This window comes from Podarcis liolepis (assembly GCF_965112155.1).
Source record: "Podarcis liolepis genome assembly, chromosome: 16".
Taxonomy (NCBI): Eukaryota; Metazoa; Chordata; class Lepidosauria; order Squamata; family Lacertidae; genus Podarcis; species Podarcis liolepis.
In genome coordinates, this window is record NC_139567.1 from 6,912,618 (window position 1) to 6,934,633 (window position 22,016).

Consider the following 22,016-nt stretch of genomic DNA (forward strand, 5'->3'; position numbering starts at 1 on the left):
CCTGCCTGAACTCTCGCGAGATACTCTCTCACTGTAACGCTTCCTCCTCCCTCTTCTTTATATTAAAGGGGCAATGTCACTTTCGTTTTCTTAAACGGGCGATGCGATCCACTGCGGGCTTGCAGAGACGTCTCTGGACTTGGGATGCCGCAGCAATTAAACTATAGCGAGGGGGCGGGCGGGAATGTAGTAATATTATATATTTATTAATATCCTATTTTATTCCCTGTTAGGGACCCAAGTCGGCTTAAAGAAAACAATCTGAACATAAAGGGGAGGGGGGAAATAAGCATTAAAGGCAATTAAACGTTCATAGAATTAAAACTACACACATAGGCGCACGTATTTTGTAGATATAAAAAATCTATTAAAGCCATACCAATAATTACAATAAAAACAGCACCCCCTCAACGTTGCATCTGAAGCTGAATGCAGTGACTAAAACTTTCCCCCTGATCCTGGGTCTAAGTCTCATTGAACCCAACAGGACTTAATTTTTTGTAAACCTACCTAGAATTGCGCTGATTCGTAAGGAATCAGCTCCAGGCTCCAGTGCCATTCGTGCCATCAATTTTCAGCCTGCTGCTCGAACTCAATGGGATCTGATTCTACACGTTATCTCAGTAATTCTTGCAACAGTGGAGGCGAATATGTGGCCCTCCAGGTGTTCTTGGTCTCCAGCTCCCATCAGCCCAAGTCAGCATGGCCAATCTGAGAAGAATGGGAGCTGTGGTTTGTTTGGAGAGCCACAGGTTATCACCCTTACCTTGCAACAAGTCTGCAAAGTAGCTCCCATATATTTTAGGCTGTGGTTAAGGCCAGTAAGTGATCTATTTTATTTTTATTTATTTGAAGAGTTTATTTTTGCACTGGTGGTTTCAAAGTTCAAACAACCAGCACTGGACAGGTTCTTACCACAGTGTTAGACTTCAGATTGCAGATGGAGGCTCACTACAGGCAACGTTTTTCTACATTCCCCATTCCTCCAAAATTCCCTGCCACCCAGAAAACTGGACAACAGGGGAGAAACTTTCTAGCTTATGTCCCATACTCCTGAGCAGGCCTTTTGCTCTTAAGGCAGCACCTTTCAGTTTCAAGGTAACAGAGGCTGCTAACTGCCCACTGAATCTCCTAGTCCTCTGCTTTCTTTTCCATTCCTTCCCATCAAATGGGGGGGGGGGGGTTCTAGAGATTAGAGGACTCATTGAACCTCCACATTTTATTCAGTTCCAGTATCAATACGTAGCTGTATTAAAAATAATACCATTTCTTTTCCTGCAGTTTTCATAAACCAGAGATTGTATAACAATGTTTTTAAAGGTAGATAGATAGACTGCCTTGATAAAAACACAACCACTTTAGTAAAATAGCAACAACCAGAAGGGCCTATTTAGAGCAAAGCCTAACTGTAACTCACATTGTTGTTTGGGGTTATATCCAGTGCTAGCCCAACACAGAGTCTGCCTGTTGAAATTAAGGAACCCAAGGCAGCCTCGTTCATTAACTTCAGTGGGTCTACTCTCAATAGGACTAGTATTAGATACAACGCTGTGTCTTTATTGAATTGGGAATTCTGTACTGCTTTATATTTAGATGTTTAAATAGATCGTTTTGCTTTTTTTACTTTTTTGAAAAAAACAGAATATGGTAAGGTATGCAGTAAACGACCTCATAATGAATCAGACCCGATTTAGCTCAGTACTATTTACACACCGACTGGCTCCTGGAGATGTTGAGGATTCAACCTGAGACCACCTATATGCAAAACAGATGTTCCCCTACTGACCCACGGCCCTTCCCTTTTTAAAGAAAAGCCATACACCATTATGGTATCAAGATGTGAAGATACGGTTTCTAGGATGTAGGCAGGAGAAAGCTTGGATTTTTAAATTATATTTTCAAAGATACCTCCCCCACCCCACCCCCGGAGAAGTGACTCATCCCTACAGCTTGGTCTCATAATCTTACTAGAAATATTCAGTCACTAGCAGGCAATCATCCAATAACAAATGTATTGCCTCTGAAAGCAGCTTTCGTCTTCAAGTTGCTTCATTTTCACTAATTCATTCATACATTAGGCCTCTCTTTGAAGTTACTGATAACTACCATTGTTTCTGAGTCTAGAACATTGCAGGAATCTTTTGAAGTACCAATTCATTATAAAGACTAAGTTACTGAGGTGCATTGAATTGATTATCGCTGATTGAGGGTAAAGTGGGACAATGGCATTAAATGCATCCAAGAGTCCCGTATCTTTTCTTTTTTAAATCAACGATAGCTTCTGTGGGAGGCTCAGAGAGTGGTGACAAGGGAGAGGGCCATGTCCTCCTCACTTTCTTTGAAGTCCTTTTGCCACCAGATAAAAACTTATCCCAGGCTTTTGATCGACTGAGATGCTGCTGTTTTGCTATTACAGTGGTACCTTGGGTTAAGAATTTAATTCGTTCTGGAGGTCCGTTCTTAACCTGAAACTGTTCTTAACCTGAGGTACCACTTTAGCTAATGGGGCTTCTCACTGCCAATGTGCAATTTCTGTTCTCATCCTGAAGTAAAGTTCTTAACCCAAGGTACTTTTTCTGGGTTAGCGGAGTCTGTAACCTGAAGCGTGTGTAACCTGAAGTGCCTGCAACCCGAGGTGCCACTGTAGTGCTGCTCAAACTTCCTGTGGCTGTTTTGGTGGGTTGTTTTGGTTTATTTATTTGTGTTTTTAACAGCATTGTAAGTTGCTAGGAGACCTTTGGGTCACAAAAGACTAACAAGTCTAATAAATAATAATAATAATAGCTGTGATGGTTCCAGTCCAAATAGGCACTGTTCTGAAAGGAGGGGGAGAAGATAGCAGCAATGCTTTAGAGGAAAATAGCAGCTTGGGTAGGGAATTGTCAGCAGGTTAATGGTCTGGGGAGAGGATTAATCCCCTGTGCACATTAATTCAAGGCTGTATTCAATGCTAGTTCTACTCAGATTAGACCTATTGAAATCAACTGGCAAAAGTAACTTAAATCTATTGAGTTCAGTGGGTCTGTTTTGAGCAGGGTTAACATTGGATACAACCCTAAGTGTCTTCTGAAGTTTTCACTAGAGCTTCAGATGCACCTTCTTTTAGTCTTTTATGCATTAGTGGGAAGATGGTATCAGAGACAATTACTCTTCAGCAAGAGGAACTGATTCCCATCATGCCAAACATCTCCTAATCCACCCAACGCCTGCTCTGCAGCTCACTGGGTGAGAAATAGGAGCCAAAGGGCTCAGTTCCAGGCACATGGAGCATCATTTGGAGTTGAATCAAGTTCCTTGTAGCCAGGGATCTGTCCGTGGTCCTGCAAACCTTGTACCTGATGCTCCATCTCCTGTTGAACTTCAGACCCATATTGGTTGACTGTCAGTACTACACTGGACTGCCTTCTCTTTGACATAGATCTAGGGCAGTCAACCTTTGATCCTCCAGTTGTTGGACTTTTAACTCATCCGGTCATCGTGGCTCATGGTTAGGAATGATGGTTATGCTTGCTGGGGCTGATTGATGGGAGTTTGAATCCAGCAACATTCCACTTGTCACTGTTAATAAGTTAGAATTCCACTTGTCACTGTTAATAAGTTTGCCACTACTGGCATATTGCTGGTATTAATTAAAACCTAGTGATTATGCACACTCCTATAATCAAGATGTTTTAAATGTTCAACAACAGAAAGAAGTTAGCATGAGAGGTAACACCACCAGTTTCCTCTTGCCTAACCACCACATGTGAGCACATTTGGTCATGGAAAACTCTTCCATGCTCCAGAGTAGTTAAAGCTGTTGTCAGTAGCTATTGTGGTGCTTGATCACATTACACAACATCCCCAGAGAGCATCCCAGAGGCAATGGGACTGAGATTTAATAAACAGAAATAGCAACAACACAAATATTGACTGGAAATATTTGGTGGGTGTTGTGTTTTTGTTTTGTTTTTTTGGTGGGGGGTGGTTGGTCTTGGGTCAACTCAGGCAAATTACTACATGCTGGTCTAGGGGTGAAGTGGTGAAATCTTCACACATTTTTGCCAGGAAAAGGAAGGAAATTATTGAACCACTTGGTGGCAGTAAACATATATCCCATGAAAGTTTAGATCTAGGAATACAGAAAGTGCAAGGGGTGAGAGCAGGAGCAGGTTGTATATTTAGAGTTGAAGCATGGCTGAGTGGAAAAAGAGAAAGTACTGTATCTTCTCAGTAGTTCATTATAGAATACCCTGCCCCCTTCCTCACTGTTTTTTCACCAATCATGGCATGCATTTTTAATCTGAATGGCTTTTATTTTATGAGAAAGCAATGTTTTTAACATTTTTTTAAAAATAAAAAAGCTCTTCTTTATAATTGTTTTATAAAAGTGCAATGTTTTGTGGTGTGAGCTGCCCAGAGTGGTGTATAAGTATTGCATCGCATACCAGTTACGCTCAAAGTAGACCCGACGAAATTAATAGACATGGCCAACTTCTAATTCATTAGATTTCAATGGCTCTACTCTGAGTAAAAGATAGTTTGATACAACCCTAAATGCATTTCACAAAGGAGTTATTATTATTTTTAATTTCCTTTAGTAAAAAATAATCCATAAATAACAATACCTCTGCTCCTGTTTCAAAGGAAGAAGAAGAAGAAGAACTGAGAGTGTGAAGGAGGGTCTGCAAACTGTCTTTGAGATATTCTGGGACCCACAGAGCCCCCTCAAATAGTACTGATCTGTGTACCATTTGAGCTTGAATCTTCCTGTCTCATAGAGAAAGAGGCTTGTGTGTCCCCCCAGAAAAAAGCACTGCTTGTAGTATTGTTTTCCTTCTCCATCCTGAGTTTGCCTGGTATCACCTCTGTATGGTTCATGGCTGCAGTGCAGATAGGCCGTTACTCTGTTCTCACAGTGGCCAACTGACAAACTGGAACGTGTCCAGAGGAGGGCAACCAAAATGGTCAAAGGCCTGGAAACGATGCCGAAAATTATGAGGAACGGCTAAGGGAGCTGGGCATGTTTAGCCTGGAGAAGAGGAGGTTAAGGGGTGATATGATAGCCATGTTCAAATATATAAAAGGATGTCACATAGAGGAGGGAGAAAGGTTGTTTTTGTTTTCTGCTGCTCCAGAGAAGCGGACACGGAGCAATGGATCCAAACTACAAGAAAGAAGATTCCACCTAAACATTAGGAAGAACTTCCTGACAGTAAGAGCTGTTTGACAGTGGAATTTGCTGCCAAGGAGTGTGGTGGAGTCTCCTACTTTGGAGGTCTTTAAGCAGAGGCTTGACAACCATATGTCAGGAGTGCTCTGATGGTGTTTCCTGCTTGGCAGGGGGTTGGACTCGATGGCCCTTGTGGTCTCTTCCAACTCTATGATTCTATGATTCTAACCAGATGCCTGGGAAAGCCTGCAAGCAGGACTTGAACGCAATAGCACTCTTCTCTCCTCTGGTTTCCAGAAACTGTTATTCAGATGCATACAGTACTGCCTCTGAAAAATGCTGGAACTCCTGCTTTTTATTTGTTTAGAAAAGATTATGAAGCCATGCAGTGCAGTGTAGAAATGTAAATCATCTGCCTCTCCCTTGACTGAGCAACACTCGTGTATCAGTAATTGCTCCTTGCCATAATTCCTGTTACCTGTGAGTCAGAGTTAAGCAGTCAGGCATCTTCCAATTTTTCACTGTGACCTGTCAAGCTGCCGATATCCTAAAGCTTATTAAGTCTTTGGGTTTACTGTAGCAATCTCATTCTTTTCAGCTAAGGCAGCTGAAAGGTATTGTCTGTTAGGTTTAGGTGGTTACATTAATTTCATGAAATACTGTGTGCCACTGGTTTATAAGTCCACCAAATTCACGAATTTCTCTGATTACATTCTCTCCAGCACATTACATTATGAGTATGCATGACTTGTCCCAGCTTTACCAGATTACATATCATCTTTTCAGATGTGTGCACTTAGGCATGTACCCAGTGTAGTGATAAGTAAGCACCCCAACAGTGCAACCATTTCTGCTTGTGCAACAGAACTTTCCCCTCTCTCCCTCTCTCCTTGTGCACCCCACACCCTCCCCAAATCTGCTCTGGTGGATTCAGCGGGGAACCCAGGCTAGATCTGGAGGTAGCACAGGGATGGGCATGGGGAAGGGAGAGGAAGGTCTCTTGTGCAAGTGGAAATCTTTGCACTGATGGGGTGCTTAAAATGCTACACCAGATACAAGCCTAAATGTGTGAGGGTCTGAAGTTGCATTGGGGTCACAGCTGTCCTCATCCACGTTTCAAGCACTTGCTTGTTCAGACAAACGTCCAAACAGGGTTTAGTGTTGTCCTTACACTCAATTCATCCATGGGCCATGGATGAATTTTCCTTGATTTGACGAAGTGTCCTGTTTTGATTTTTTACTAGAACCAAATCTGGGTGCAAAACACCAGCTCTGCATAGACAAATGCAAAGAATTAAGGAACAGGGTATAGGGATGCAGGTGGTGCTGTGGGTTAAACCACAGAGCCTAGGGCTTGCCGATCAGAAGGTCGGTGGTTCGAATCCCTGTGATGGGGTGAGCTCCCGTTGCTCGGTCCCTGCTCCTGCCAACCTAGCAGTTCAAAAGCACGCAGTGCAAGTACATAAATAGGTACCGCACTGGTGGGAAGGTAAACGGTGTTTCCGTGCGCTGCTCTGGTTCGCCAGAAGTGGCTTAGTCATGCTGGCCACATGAGCCAGAAGCTGTACACCGGCTCCCTTGGCCAGTAAAGCAAGATCAGCACCGCAACCCCAGAGTCATCCGCGACTGGATCTAATGGTCAGGGGTCCCTTTACCTTTACCTTTATGAAACAGGGTGCCTCTGAGCACATGCTCAGGCCAGAAATCTGTGGTCGGTGTTGGAATGAAGCTCACAAGTCCTTCTGCACCAATATCCACTCCTGGTTCACCCCCCCCATTCTTTTTCAGCAACTTCATTCTAATATTGAAAGTTTTGTGATTCTGCCTACAGGATTTAATCAGCAGACATGGCTGGGTCTCTCTTTCTCACAGAGGCTGCTGGAACCAACTGCCCTGTGAGGGGGAGCAGCTGGACCATCTGCTCTAGGGTGGGTGGCATCATCTGTCCCCACCTGCCCCCCATCCCCCAAAGGCACCACCTTCCAGCTGCATCACAGCCACTCCCAGGAAGCTTGTGATGCATGGGTATTTCTTGGAGGTTTGCCTGTTTTGAACTGGGACCAGCCTGTGACAGCTGGCCCATCTGTTCTGGCTGGGCGTGTGGTCTCACCTGGACCCCCCAGTACTTCCTGGAGGAACTGACCAGACATTGTCAGATCTTTGCTCAATATTCATCTGCTCTGAAGCCACTTTTGAGAAAGTGCTTCATCTGTTGGAAGCTAACCAAATATGAAACTCAGAGCTAGTGCCCCAGTTCGCATTTTTCCTCCTTCCTGCCAACCCCTTTTCTTTTTGTGTCATGCCTTTTAGACTGTAAAGCCTGTGTGCAGGAATGGTTCTTGGGAAACCCTTGGGGTAATAAAAATGCTCAAAATGAATGAATTAATAAAGAGTATGTGTGCCAGATAAGTGATTTGCACAGCACAACTCCAGTTGGCGGGACTGGGTTCAGAATGGGTGGTCTGATGGTGTTATGTTATCAGCTGGGATCAAAGGGAGGACAACAGAGTAGATCAATGCAAATCCATTGTTTCACCTTGGGATTTTGCTTTTGGAGATGAAAGGACCTGTCCCAATAAGAGGCAGAAAGGTCTTTCAAGCTGTTGAGCAGGTTGATTGCAAAGTGACAGGTTGCAATCCTGTGCACACTTACAGGGGAGCAAACCCCACTGAACATCGACTAGGCTTGTGCTGTCAACTTCCAGACATTTAAAACAAGGGAGATCCCTTCTTATTGAGAAGAACAGTAAGGAAGGGGAGAAGCAAGGAGCTGCCAGAGCTTCTGCTGTTATCTGCATATAGGCAAACCAGGAATGACCACAGTCCTCTCTGCCATCCTATAGGGCACCTTCTTAAGCTCCAGTGTGGTGTAGTGGTTAGAGTTCGAATCCCTACTTGGCCATGAAGTTCAGTAGGCGAATTTGGGCCAGTCATTACCTGAGATTCCTGCATTGCAGGGGGTTGGACTAGATGACCCCTGGGATCTAAGATAATGTGATCAACTCTCAGCCTAACCCACCTCACAATATTGTGAAACATGACAAAAGTTTGCATTATATGCTTTAAAAAAACAACAACTGGCTTTGGGAGCTACTTCAAGGAAGTAACTCATCCTGTGCTGAAGCTTGTTTAACGGTAAGCAATAATTTGTCAAATTTAATACTTTAGTACTAGTTTTCTATCCTCACATTGCTCTACATCAGGGTGACTAACCTGTGGCTCTCTCTAGATTCCAGCTCCCATCAGCCCCAGTCAACACGGCCAATAGCTGAGGGTGATGGGCAACCTCTGTTCTCATTCCTGTTCTAAACAAACTCCTGGTCAGGCTTCAAGAGTGGATAACTCAGGATGAGGTTGCAGAGAAAGGAAGCCTTGCATTTCAGAACAAAGGCATATTTAATTCTGCTTAAAAGTGTTGGCCTTAAGGAGTACACTATACACTACACAGAAATGCATGTGATGGGAGTTTTGGTGGTATGTTGCTGAGAAAAGCATCCTCAAAAACCTCTGTCCGTCCATTGCATTCTTCATAACATCCAAGCAGAAATATAGCATGGGGTGATGAATTTGCTGTTATTATATAATAGGTTATATATTATAATAGGTTATTTTCCCCTTTCAAAGGCAGTCATTCTGCTTCTGTTGTCACCAGAGATTTAAGATTGCATTACCTGAATAAATTTCCCTTTGGAGGAGGAGGTCAAAATATACAGGTTTTTCCCTTGTACCTTTTTGCAGCGTATAGGAAGGAAAGGAAGTTAACTGTTTTAACAGTGCATACTGTACTCAACACTTACTGTCTCATAACAAATGTAGCTGAGCTGCAGAAAAGACTTTACAACCTGAAAAAGGAGGCAATCCACATACTTTTGTAAACCAACAAAATCTTTAATAAAAATTATTTTTAAAACAACAACACCACTGCAAGCTGTCCTGAAATCATATAGAAAAGTGGAAGGAAGAGAAACAAGTAATATTTTATTTATTTGGCTTATTATTACCCTACCCTTTTCACCCTAATGTCCCAGGGCAGATTGCAACGATTTAGAATACGACATTAAAAACAGTTTAAAAGAAATTACAGTCACAAACTGGCCGGGGTGGGTGGGTGGATTCCTAGAAACGTATGAAGATTTGTAGAGACAAACGCCTCATTTCACAAGCCCCCTCCCCCGATTAAAAACGATCAGAACTCATCCATTGCCACCCAGATCTCGACTTTCTCAACCAAGTGTCAAAGATGAAGGTATTAGAGAATCAGGATGCAAAGACTGAAGGAGGGGGTCGGATAAGGCGTTGGGGGGGGGAATAACACCCGCCAGGGGGATCTGGCTATTTTCAAGCATCTGTGAAAAAGAATCGCTTCCCTCACATTCCACGTTGAGGCTGATGTCTAATGAGAGAGCGGTCATTAATTGCCTGTTTCTTTCCTCATTGGAGGGCGAGGGAGAAGGTGGGGGAGTTGCATGAGAATAGGGACCAGAGGAAAAAACGCAAGAGAAAGTTTGACAGCTTGTTGACATCAAAGACTCGCAAGATTAGGCAGCGGCAGGTATAAAAGTGCTGATCTCGAAGAAGGAGAGAGGAGCATTCGGAGCGAGCAGAAGCGGAGTAAGGGGCTTGAGCAGACACCCCCTCCGGGGAGAGGGAGAAGAGGGAGGAAAAGAAAGAAGCAAGAAGACTTCTCATTTAGACGAGGGTGAAAAAGAGAGGGAGAATGGGAGCGAGACAGTTCTGACCCGAGTCAACCCTCTTGAGTTCCCTGAATTCGGAGTCAATTCGGATCTGAGCACAGGCGAGAGAGAACGGGGATTTAGGTGACACAAGATAGAAAACAGACTCTTCGGTTAGAAGTTGAGAGAGAGAGAGGGAAAGAGACTTCGGAGCAATCTATGCAGCGATGCCTCCCAGGACCCCCTCGCTCTTGGAGCTGATGTCTTGGGCGCTCGCCCTCCTGGGCCCAGCCTGCTCGCAGACGGTCGAGCTGCTGCAGGAGGCCGCCGAGGGCCAGCTCCGGCCCGCCGCCTCCTCTCCGGTCGGCCTGGCCGCAGCCCCGGCCCACCCTCGCCCGCAGCCCCCGGCGCTCCGCTCCCCGGTGTACATGCTGCAACTGTACCGGGCCCTCGTCGTGGGCAGCGCCCCGAGCCAGCCCAGCGCAGAAGCCTCCGCCTGGAGAGAATCCGACACCATCCTCAGCCTGGGGGCGCGACGTAAGTCCTGCTGCTTGCCTCGGTTGACCCCTTTCCGCCCCCCCCCCACAAAAAGCCTCCCCTCACCCCTTTCCATTTTGAGTTACTTCCATTCTGATTTCCTGCCTAGGGTTTGTAAGGACATCCTTGATGGATGGATGGATGCTTATCAGCATCCCCGGGAGCGCAGGGCGGCGGTGGTCCTTCTGGTCTTAAGTCAACCCGCCTCCCGCCTCTCCTTCCCGGGTCTCTTTTTTGTGGATTGTGCCCCCAGACGTCTGCAACGGAGGGAGCCCCCCAAGAGAGATGCAATCCACATCCCTTTTCCCTTAGTACTAAGGACATCTGGCAGGAACCAGATGGGAAAGCGGGGAGGGGGCAGAAGCGAGGCTGGGGGTGTCGCATGATGCCCAGGAAGGGTGCAGCTAGAGGTTGCCATGCTCCAGAAGCTGCCTTACACTCGGGGAGGAGTGAGGCACCTGGAAATGGCCAGCGGAGGAGAAAGCGGCGCCTCAACTTTCCCTGGAAGGGTAGTGGGAGTGGGAGATGCTATTATCTGAGCTGCGTTCAAAGAAAGGGAAAACAGGTGGAGAGAGACGGGTGGGGGTGGGGGAACAGATTTCTGTGTACAGACTTGACTGTTCTCCCATTATGGCTGTGCGTGTTCTGTCTGATCCAGCTGCACACTTTGTTGAGTCCGTGGATGGTTATGGGGTTCAGGAACTCTAGAATACATTTGTACACCATGGCTGGTTTTTATTCTGGGGATTAGAAACACCACTTATTTATACTGTACCCACGTAGGACCATAGGAAGGTGCCTTTTATCAGGTCAAACTAATTGTGCATTCAGCCCAATATCAACCCTCACCTCCCCCCTCAACCCCTGGAGCATGTTTGCAAATGATGTGCAACAGTCATGGCCTCTGCGGTGGTCAATTTGTCTTCCTTTTCTTGCTTTTCCGTTTCAGCTTTTTGAGTTGGAATACAATTTTATACAGTCAATACCAACTGTTTTCCCTTGGTCTTTTGTTAGCACTTCAAAAGCAGATAGGTATTTTTTAAATGTCCTCATTAGTTATCAACACTTTCAAAGAGGGGGCATCAAAGGGTCTATGGGTGTGAGGAGTACAATGAAGTTTAATGAGCTACGTGCCTTTAGTCTTTGAACTTCCATAACCCAATCAACCACTTAACTAGCTGATGCAATGAGTTAATGGCTGTCTTCAAGACAGCGGGCCAGGGGAAGATAAAATGGACAGCTGGAGCTTGTGCAGCTAATCTGGAAGTGATGTTGTTAGGGACACGCATTAAGGAGAGTAAGGATTCTAAGATACCCATATCTTAGAAATGGAGAATTATAATACTCACTGTTGTATATGCAAATGAGCCTCAGGGTCCCTTCCAACTCTACAATTTTATTATTCTATATACCACTCCAGTTTTCAACAACCATTCATATAAGCTGCCCTGTAATACTTACAACAACCCTGTGAGGGAGGCCAGTATTTTCCCCATATTGCAGGTGGGGGGGGGAGGTTCCTGGGGATAGATGTGGCTTCATTAAGGCAAGGAAATTACTAATTCATATCCCACTTTCTTTGCCACCATAAAAACCAGCTCCATGGTACCTGGCAGTAAAGGCTAGATTTTTCTTCAAAAAAATTGAGTTCACTTAGCACCCATTGATATTAATGGAATTCAGATCGTTTCCTGTGCATCTAAGCTTCATTTATGTGTCTGTTAATTTTCTATGGTCTTTCTTTCTCAGCAAGAAAGGGAAGTATTTTTTATTACTAATTTTTAGTAATTAGTAAATTAATATCCTGCCTTCCCTCCAAGGAATTCAAGGTTTCATCGCCCCATTATATCCTCACATCAATTGTGTGTGGTAGGTTAGCCTGAGAGATAATAACTGGCCCAAAGTCACCCAGTGCACTTCCTGCCTGAGTGGGGATTTGAACCCTAATATCCCAGGTTGTAGTCTGACCCTAACTGCTACACCATGCTGGCTCATATCCTGTTCTTCTAGATATGTTCCTGGCTGCTCCTGGAAATCCCCTCTTCCCAGTTTGAGAACAGCTCAGTCACTGCTACGCTCAACAATATACCAAGAATTACAGGTCCATTTCAAATTTCCCATTGTAAGAACAAAGGTTATTTGATTTGTCTATCTAGCTTATTGTTATCTACTTTGACTGGTAGCAGCTTTCCAGGGAGAGGATCTTTTCTGATCACCTGCTGCATAATTCTTCTAACTGGAGATGCCAAGGACTGAACTATATGCCAAAACACATGCTTAACCAATGTCCTATAGTCCCCCTTAGTTCTCTTGGACCCGTTTCTCACTTGTTTGTGCTGTTTTATTCTTTAATAATAATATGACAACCCCCCCTTTTTAAAGAAAAAGCTGAAAGACTCCAGGGAAAAGTGGGTGGGTAGATTAGTGGCATGAGAGGTGCTAGCCAATCAGTACTGCACACAGGCAACTTCAGCTGCAACAGACAGAAGTTTAGAGGAAATTTTTGAGTGAAGAAAATGCTCTTGCAATGGGGGGCACAGTTCTATCCTTGCCTTCATAGTTGCTGTTTTATTTTCCCACCCCATGTCCTCTTGTCCTGCCCTCTCCCCAAGACTCCTTTTGAGAGTCTTAGAGTTAAGAACCTTTAATATTTAATGGTGTTCCTTTGTTCCATTCATCCCAACCAGTGCCATTCTTCTGCCTTCCAGATTATTTCCAGTTTGAGGACCACTGGGACTTCTCTTTTGACTTGACCTCCATTTCCAGCAGCTCTGATGTGAGGCTGGCAGAGTTCCGGGTCTGCTTGATGTCTTTCCCCCAGTACAGGAGTGTCACTTTGAACATCTACCACAGCCATGAGCGCACCTGTCATGGGAACCAGACCTGCACAGACAAGATCTTCCTTGGTTCTTTTATTAGCAGGAACTCCAGCCACTCCTCCTGGAAAGTCTTCAATGCCACCAGCATACTCCGCTTCTGGCTCCACCAAGGGGTATCATTTGGCATGGGTGCTCCAGATGATCAGGAGCGGCACTGGGTGGAGGAGAACCTATCTCAGGACGATGATGGAAGAGCAGCTGGTGGGTTCCAGGGAAAATGTGGGTGCAATGACGATCAACAGGCCCACGTATTGACCCATAGCATGACTGACAGAGTCCTGCTGGTTATCTTCTCCAAAGATAAGGAACAGGTGGAGCCCTCTCAGGGCCCAAGTCTCATCAGGACGGTGGAGATGTCCAAGTACATCATGATGGACAACACTTTCAAGGAGACTGGGGGCCGTCGGCACCGGCGGAACAGGAAGCAGAAGCAAAGGATTAAAGCGGCTAATATTTCCACTGCCAACTTTGGCAAAGAAGGGAGATCTCTGTGCAGGAGGGTAGATATGATTGTGGACTTTGAGCAGACTGGCTTCGGAAGTTGGATTGTGCACCCCAAGAAATACAATGCCTACCGGTGTGAGGGAGAGTGCCCGTTGCCTGTTGATGAGACCTTCAAGCCAACAAATCATGCATATATTCAGGTTTGTCTTTATGTTTGCATTTTAGGGGTCTTGGAAACTAGAAACTGGGTCCAATGCAGTATATCCAGCTGCACAGTCCAGTCTTATATGTTTTATAAACAGCACATTAAGAACAGTGGAAAGTGAAGCCCATATCTATACACCTGCAAAAACCTTTCTTTTTCTCCTATCCATTAGTTGCTTGTATGCTCAGCTCATAGTTCCGTATAGAACACTGTATTAACTAACATTGGGGAGCATTTATGTATAGATACTGAATAATAATAATAATAATAATGTAATTTTATTTGTATCCTGGGCTCAGAGCGGCTAACATCATATAAATAAGACGATATGCACAATACAAGCAATCAATCAATTAAGATACATCCCACAATTAATTCCAACAATTAAAATTAAAACTGGACAAGTAGCAATCTTCAGGTTAAAATTGGAAGCGGTTAATACTCACCAGGACCAACTGTTTCCACTGATATTATAAGGACCTATGAGCGGGCTGGGAACCTCCTTTGTGCTTGTTCTTATACAAAGAGAAAATGAGTCAGGCTGAACCCTGACCAAAGGCCTGGCAGAACAGCTCCGTCTTCAGGCCCTGCAGAAAGATGTCAAATCTCGCAGGGCCTTGGTCTCTTGTGAGAGAGCGTTCCACCAGGCTGGGGCCACAGCTGAAAAGCCCTGGCTCTGGTCAAGGCTAGTCTGATCTCCCTGGGGCCCAGAATCTTCACGGTGTTCTTTGAAGACCGTAAGGCCCTCTGTGGGACATACCAGGAGAGGAGATCCCATAGGTACGAGGGTCCTAGGCCGTATAGGGCTTTAAATGAAGAGAAAGAAAATGGTACGAGGAGGGGCAGGAAAGGCTGGGTTTTCAAAAACTGAGATTCGGCAAATGCTCCTTTTACACATTTGCATAGGAAGCTGCTCTATACGGAGTCAGGCCATTGATCCATGTAGCTCAGCATTACTGGCACTAACTGGCAGTGATATAATTTAAAAAGATCATAAGGACAGCTAAGGCAACAGGTAGCATCAGTGCTTTTTTCTGGCGGGATTCAGGTGTACGCATACCCCTAAACATTTTGTGAATGTAAGTTTGGCCTCATTGAGGGGCAGCATTTCAATATGAGTAGGATAATGAGAGTACAGTCATACCTCGGGTTGAAGTAGCTTCAAGTTAAGTATTTTCGGGTTGCGCTCTGTGGCGACCGGGAAGTAACGGAGTGCGTTACTTCCGGGTTTTGCCGCTCACACATGCACAGATGCTCAAAATGACGTCACGTGCATGTGCAGAAGCGGCGAAACGCAACCTGCGCATGTGCAGATGCGCAGTCGCGTGTTACGTTTACTTCAGGAAGCGAACAGGGCTCCGGAACAGATCCCGTTCGTATCCAGAGGTACCACTGTACCCCTAAAGATATTTTTTTTTAAGAAAAAAAGCAGTGGGTAGCATGATTTTCAAAAGCCATCTGTCACTAATCTGCAGGGCTGAGGGGGCATGACGAGTCCCACCCTAGGGCTACCTCCAGGGGAACCTAAGAAGGAGGCCTTATCCCACCAAGAATTTCAGTGGGTGACACTGCACTGGGCTATGGTTGTGTCCTAAGCCTCTGACTGTTTGTCCCCTCACTCCATCCGGAAATGTCAGTCCTGTTTTATTCCCCTACTGGCTTTTTGGGATGAATTGTTAACATGTTGTTAGTGGTGGGTTGCTGTTGTTTTAATTACAGAACTGTCTTTCTCCAGCTCTCTCTAGAAGTTAAGGCTTTGGTCCTAAATACTGTACATTTACCTAAGTTCAGGCTGTTGGAACTCTGGACGAAAAGCCAGCTGGCTCGGTCCCAGCTGGAGCGCCCCTCCTCTCAGCAGCTGCGGAGATCCATCGACCTCTGCTCCTCCGACATTTGTCAGTGACTCAAGCTGCAGTGCATGCTTGAGCACACATTACTCAGCAGTGTAAACTACGCAACAGAGAAGCTTGAGGTGTACATACAATACTAAGGCTACACATTTATTATACATAAATCAGGATAAAGAAAACATGGCTTCTCCCCTTGTCATCTTCTCGGAGAGAGACGGAAAAACAAAAGCAATACAGAGTGGAAATTCCGCTCAGGCCAGCAACCTGTGCTGGAATGTAAACAGACATGTGACATGTAACAATCCCACATATCTGCAGCAAAAGGTGGAATAGAATTCCCAACACAGGCTCCACTGAACTCACTGGGGCTAACTTCTGCATAGACGTGGTATGGGATTGCACTGCACATCTCTGCCCCCAAGGCTATCTGCCCCCCAATGTGCCTTTTGGAGAGAAAACAAAAGCATCTTTGGGAGCACATATAGCAGCGGCGGGGGGGGGATTATTTTGGTGGGGAAATAGTGTGGGGGTGTTGATCAGGACCTATCAATGCCATATGTAGCTCGACCCAAGAAGTCCACCCACAACAGACACCTTCCTTACATGAAGATCTTCCTTGATTTACCCTTTGAGCTCTCTCAGCAGCCTGCTAGGCTCACAGCTAAAGTTTGGAACACCTTCACTTTGGGCGACTGCCAGTTCTTGCAGGTTGAGGAAGCTGTGGTCCTCCAGATGGTGCTGGACTACAGCTCCCTTCACCCCTCACTGTTGGCTGTGCTGGCAGGGGATGATGGGAGTTGGAGTCCCAACTTCTAGAAGGTCACAAATTCCTCGGCTTTGGTTTGAACAGACTCCACCACCCCCTGCTCAATTCTATAAAGAGGTTCTCACTGCTGAGGAGGAAATTTCACTGGCTTTTTAAAAGCCTTGGATTTTTAATTTTTAAGCAACAGAATTCTGAGTGGGGGCAAATTAATGCTCCTTGTGAGCTGGTGCATTCCTTGGCCCTGCAATCCCTAAAATGGAGGTGTTTTTATCCTGTTTTGACAGTGAACAAGGCACAAGAATGCCCTAGGCAGGCATGGCCACATCACCAGAGAGAGCTCCAAGTTAGCAGCTTGCTCCGATAAGCTCTGGAGCTCTGCCAAGGCTTTATATCCCTCTTGGGGCAGAGTGGCACTTCTTGGCTCCTTCCAGAAGTATGGAGAGCCTTGAAGAGCAAGTCCTCCAGCTCTGTCAGCAATCAGCAAGTTTCCTCTGGGTTCCTTCTTTGCTCTTGGGTTTCCTTGATGTAGAAGAGGCTGGTCCCTCAGAAGAAACTAGCCTAGGGGGTGTTGTCTCTGGGGTTCCCAGTTTGGGGGCCTGTCACAAGCCCTCAATATCAGGGACCTGGGGCAAATCCCTTCCATAGTTTATGGCACTGGTCTTTCTGATTGGGCTGGCCACTCCTCCTCTTAGTCAAATTCCAGACTCTTTTATGTATTTGGGGTGGGATAGGGTAGGGTGTCACAAAATATTTGCACCAGATTCTGCCGGGTCATAATTGGACATGGTGGGACTGCACTGCTTACCTGATTGCCCTCCAGCCGAGTTGCTCCTGCGTTCTGGATTGAGAGAGGTGAGGCAGTGAGTTCAGCGCAGTGCAAACACATCATCAGAGCCAATCTGGTGCTCCAATCTGCATTTGCACTGCAGTGACCTCACCACCTCACTTGCCCCTCTCTGTCGTAGTATGAAGCAGCTGGGGAGGCCAGTGTAGCCCCACTGCGCCCTGCCCTACTGCCCTTAACTACACTATGCCAGTTCCTGGATATGATGTTTTCCTCTTCCTTCTTTCCCTTTCAGAGCTTGCTGAAGTTATACCAACCCAACCGGGTGCCTTGCCCATCTTGTGCCCCTGTCAAAATGAGCCCGCTGTCTATGATGTACTACGAGAAAGGGAAAGTGAGGGTCCGTCACCATGACGACATGATCATCGAGGAATGTGGCTGCAACTGATGCACATGAGTCTTAGCTACTTGGTGGATGGGGCCTCCTCCAGATACCAGCTCCCTAAAACCCAAAGCGCCTTCCCCTCTTGCAGCAGAAGCCCAAGAAGCATTAACCTTAAATGGAGGAAAAAGTAGACTCCTCGCAACTTGGAGATCAAGCGGTTTCTCTAGGGTGTTGTCTATATAATCTTTATCAAAATGGGGGAATGGAATTGGCAGAGGATTATGATAGGGGTCATGCTTTTCTTAGGGAACTTAGTCTGCTCCCAGAAGCAGACGGTCCTCACAGAAATAACCCCTCTCCCACACCCAGGGTTGGTTTCAGGTTTTTGGGGTCCCTTGGCAAAGTAATATCAGCTGAGCCCCTTTCTGTGTCAACTGGCCTCCCTGGTGGGCTTGTCTGGTGGCTTGAAGGCCTTGATGCTGCCATCTTTTTAATTTCCCACAATGCCCCTGATGTAATGTTAGGGAATTGTGGGAAATTAACATAGAGCCAGCTGCCCAGTGCAGAAGTTGGTTTAAAGGGGGCTTCAGAGCAGGCATCAGTGGTGGTCCATGCTGGCTCAAACATCTGTAGCTCTTTACAAAAGTCCCACCTGTGAGAGATTATTAATAAATAGAGCCCCTATACGCAAAACACAGGTCTACCAATATTTTCTATGATCGGTGGGATGATAGGCACATGCTGAACCACTAGTGAAGACAGTTGTTTTGTACACGTCTGTAAAGAGCCTCTTTGACTGGTTTTGAGAAAGTAGTGATATATTCCTTAAAAGGTATACAGCCCTCCTTTCAAGGTATGAGAGGCCCCATCTGCACTATTATGTTTAAAGCACTATTACACTACTTCAAACAGCCATGGCTTCCCCCAAAGAACCCTGGGAACTGTAGTTTGCAAAGGGTTCTGGGAGTTGTTTGGAGATCATTATTTCTCTCACAGAGCTACAATACCCAGAGTTCCCTGGGAAGTGGAATTGATTGTTAAATCACTCTGACATGTAGGTCAATTCAATGTGCATTTATTTGGAAGAAAATTCCTCTGGGTTCAGTGAGGCTTACTCCCAAGTAAATGTGCATTAAAGAATCCACAGTTTGTCATACTGCTGACCTCCAGTTTCTTTTTAGTATTAAAGAAAATAACTTCCATTCTTTCAAACTTTGTCTGTCTTGTGTGATTATTCTGTGAAGTTTTAACAGTTTAAACGAGATCATAAACAAATTTCTGAGTTAACGTTTTGTAATACAGATTCTCTCCGCCCCCTGCAATGTAACTGGGATTTAGATGCGTAATTTCAGCGTAGATCATCTGAACTAAAATCATTGGATACAAAGGGAAGTGTTGCATAGCAGGTCAGACCATTTGGCTATATTGACTGGCAGTCAGCAGCTCTCTGACGACCACCTTCCCTATCAGCTACTTTGCTCAACCCACTGAGAGCTATGGCCCTTCCCCATCATGAGACGTAACTGAACAGTCCATCTGCTGTGGTGGCCACGCCAAAGCGGAAGGAGTGACCTGAGAATTCCCTTGGATCGCCGCCACAGGCCCCCTATAGCCTTATGGAGGACTGGGAACTTGTCTGGTGTCTGCACTGCCTCATGTGCCAGTTAGTGGAAATGCTCCATCACCGCTTGATTGTCCGGCAGAAACAAACCCTGGAATTTCTGAAATGATTTTCCCAGACGCAAAGGGCAACGGCTTTTGGTTGGGGGGAGCGGGGCGTTCCAGAAAAAGGCGAACCAAAACAGGAAAGTGGCAACGGTTGCAAAATCCAGCCTCAATGTATTTTTCTGCCTCCCTGTTGGGATAAGTTTCCAACAGGGACAACATGGCTGGAAGAGAAACAGGGGAAGGGGCTAGGGAGGAAAAGGGGGTTACTTCTGCGCTGGATGCTCTTGAGTGCTGGGCTTTTTTTATTGAAAAAAAGGGGAGGAAGGTGCCAGTAATCACCATGGAGATGTTATAATAAGTGCCACATGGCTTAGTCATGCTGGCTACATGACCCAGAAAAACTATCTGTGGACAAATGTCGGCTCCCTTGGCCTATAGAGCGAGATGAGCTCCGCAACCCCAGAGTCGGTCGCGACTGGACTTAACTGTCAGGGGTCCTTTACCTTTACCTTTTTATGTAACAACCAAAGATCTTGGATGATATGGTTGTCATCAATGCTTCAAATAAAGGCAATAAAGAGATGAAAGGAGGATTTCTGTGTTTTGTTTTCCGCCTGTTTTTGCATCTCCGTTGCAGTACCTAGATTGTGCCCCATACTTTCTATGGCCCAAAATTCAGCAGAAAACAAAATTTTACATATGAAACGATCAATGCAATTGCCCTTGCATTCTGAGATCAGAACATTTCAGCATAGCTAAATATGCACAGCTGCCTTTAATTTACAATCATTATCATGTTTTCTCAGTTTTGGGCTACAATTTGCCAGGGAGATCTTGCTCCAGTCCCATTCAATTGGGCTTTTCTTTGTTCTGTTGTCAAAATTGGGTATTTCATTTCAAGATAGAGCACCAAGGGAAGGAAATAAAAACCAGGGCTTACAGAACACGGTGTATGGTTTTATGGTTTTACATTGTTGTAAATACATTTTTTATAAATAAATAAGCAATAAAGGCCGAGGGGGATGTGGATATGGAAAGGGATGAGGTTTGTAATTGGACTGGACAAATGGCTCCTGCAACAAAATGTTGCAGCGTGGAGTGCTCCTCAGCCAGCCAGCCTCCCATTCTCTCTTCCACAATCGTCCATTCTATTCCACCTGCCTAGTTTTCCACTTCTGAGGATGCTGGGGATTACGGTAAATCTGGGAGCTTCTGCAGGCGAGGCAGTGGATAAATGTTCTTTCTCCCTCTCCGTGCTAAAACTTGTGGACATCCGAAGAATGGCAGATGAAGGTGATAGACTACATGGGACTGGCGGAAATGACTGGCAGAATCCGTGACCAGGGGAAAGAGACGGCGGACGAAGACTGGGAGAAATTTAAAATTTATCTCAAGAAACATTGTAAAATTAATGAATGTTAAAATGTTGAGGTTTTTGAAAAAAGGGGATTACAGCTGTAAAAGATTAAGTAAAGGAAAAGAATAAGGGAAAATCTGATAAAATCAAGGGGTAGGATTTGCTGAAACAAATTTGGAAATTGGGATGCAGAAAGGGGAGGTATGGGGAAGTCGGTGAAGTAAGGTTTAAGAAAAAAGGATTTGAAATTATACATGTTTGTTTATGTGTTTGTTTGTTTCTATCGTGTAATGTTTGTGTTTATAAAAACTGTGAAAAACCAATAAAAATTCTATAAAAAATAAAATAAAACTTGTGGACATCCAATGAATCTGAATGTTGGTAAGATTCAGAGCAGCTAAAAGAAGGCACTTCTTCATGCGGCACCTAGTAGCTACCAATTTTAAAAAGATTGAACAAATTCATGGAAGAGAGGGGTTACTGCTCTACTGCCACAGTTGGAGGCAGCACTGCTTCTGAGTATGTATTTTTGCTGGAAAGCAAAAGACTGGAGAGGACTCCTGCGCTCGAATGCTGCTTCAGGGTTTCCACAGGCACCTGGCTGGCTGCTGTGAGCGGGGGCAGACCTTGGCGCCTCAAATTTCAGTGGTGCCCTCTGCCCTGAAGCAACCCCTCCCCCAAAAAATATTCTATTGGATGTCATAGTTGTGGTCCCTGCTGAGGCGCCCTAGAAGCTCTGTCCCTGATGCAACCAAACCAGTCACGCTCCCCTAGGAGTTGTAAAGACCGCAGAGAGAATAATTGGGTGCAATATTCCCACCTTGGATCAAATCCATGCTTCCAAGTGCCATAAGAAAGCTGCAGAGATAGCGCAGGATAGTGCGCACCCCGGAAATGATTTCTTTCAGCTTCTGCCTTCTGGAAGAAGGTCCAGGGCTATAAAGACTAGGACTAGCCGCCTGAGAAACAGTTTCTGTCCAAATGCGATTTTGGTTTTAAACGCAGTGTAAGGAGTCTCTAGGGGCACGGGTGGCGCTGTGGGTTAAACCACAGAGCCTAGGACTTGCCGATCAGAAGGTCGGTGGTTCGAATCCCCACGATGGGGTGAGCTCCCATTGCTTGGTCCCTGCTCCTGCCAACCTAGCAGTTCGAAAGCATGTCAAAGTGTAAGTAGATAAATAGGAACCGCTCTGGCGGGAAGGTAAACGGCGTTTCCGTGCACTGCTCTGGTTCGCCAGAAGCGGCTTAGTCATGCTGGACACATGACCTGGAAGCTGTACGCCGGCTCCCTCGGCCAATAAAGCGAGATGAGCGCT

General features: G+C 45.5%; 1 protein-coding gene across 1 annotated transcript; it reads left to right on the forward strand.

Moving 5' to 3' along the window:
- The first annotated feature begins 9,517 nt into the window (after positions 1–9,517).
- Positions 9,518–20,598, forward strand: NODAL (nodal growth differentiation factor). The gene is made up of 3 exons (XM_083480303.1): positions 9,518–10,362; positions 13,071–13,885; positions 17,586–20,598. Exons 1-3 carry the CDS (start codon positions 10,053–10,055, stop codon positions 17,736–17,738), a joined length of 1,278 nt encoding a protein of 425 aa, XP_083336429.1. The 5' UTR covers positions 9,518–10,052; the 3' UTR covers positions 17,739–20,598.
- Positions 20,599–22,016: the final 1,418 nt, after the last annotated feature.

Bases quoted from the DNA above. Each gene is read 5' to 3' on its own strand.
- NODAL (XM_083480303.1), top strand. From the start codon at position 10,053: ATGCCTCCCAGGACCCCCTCGCTCTTGGAGCTGATGTCTTGGGCGCTC. The intron at 10,363-13,070 runs GTAAGTCCTGCT...TCTGCCTTCCAG, and splicing joins CCTCAGCCTGGGGGCGCGAC to ATTATTTCCAGTTTGAGGAC. The intron at 13,886-17,585 runs GTTTGTCTTTAT...TTTCCCTTTCAG, and splicing joins CAAATCATGCATATATTCAG to AGCTTGCTGAAGTTATACCA.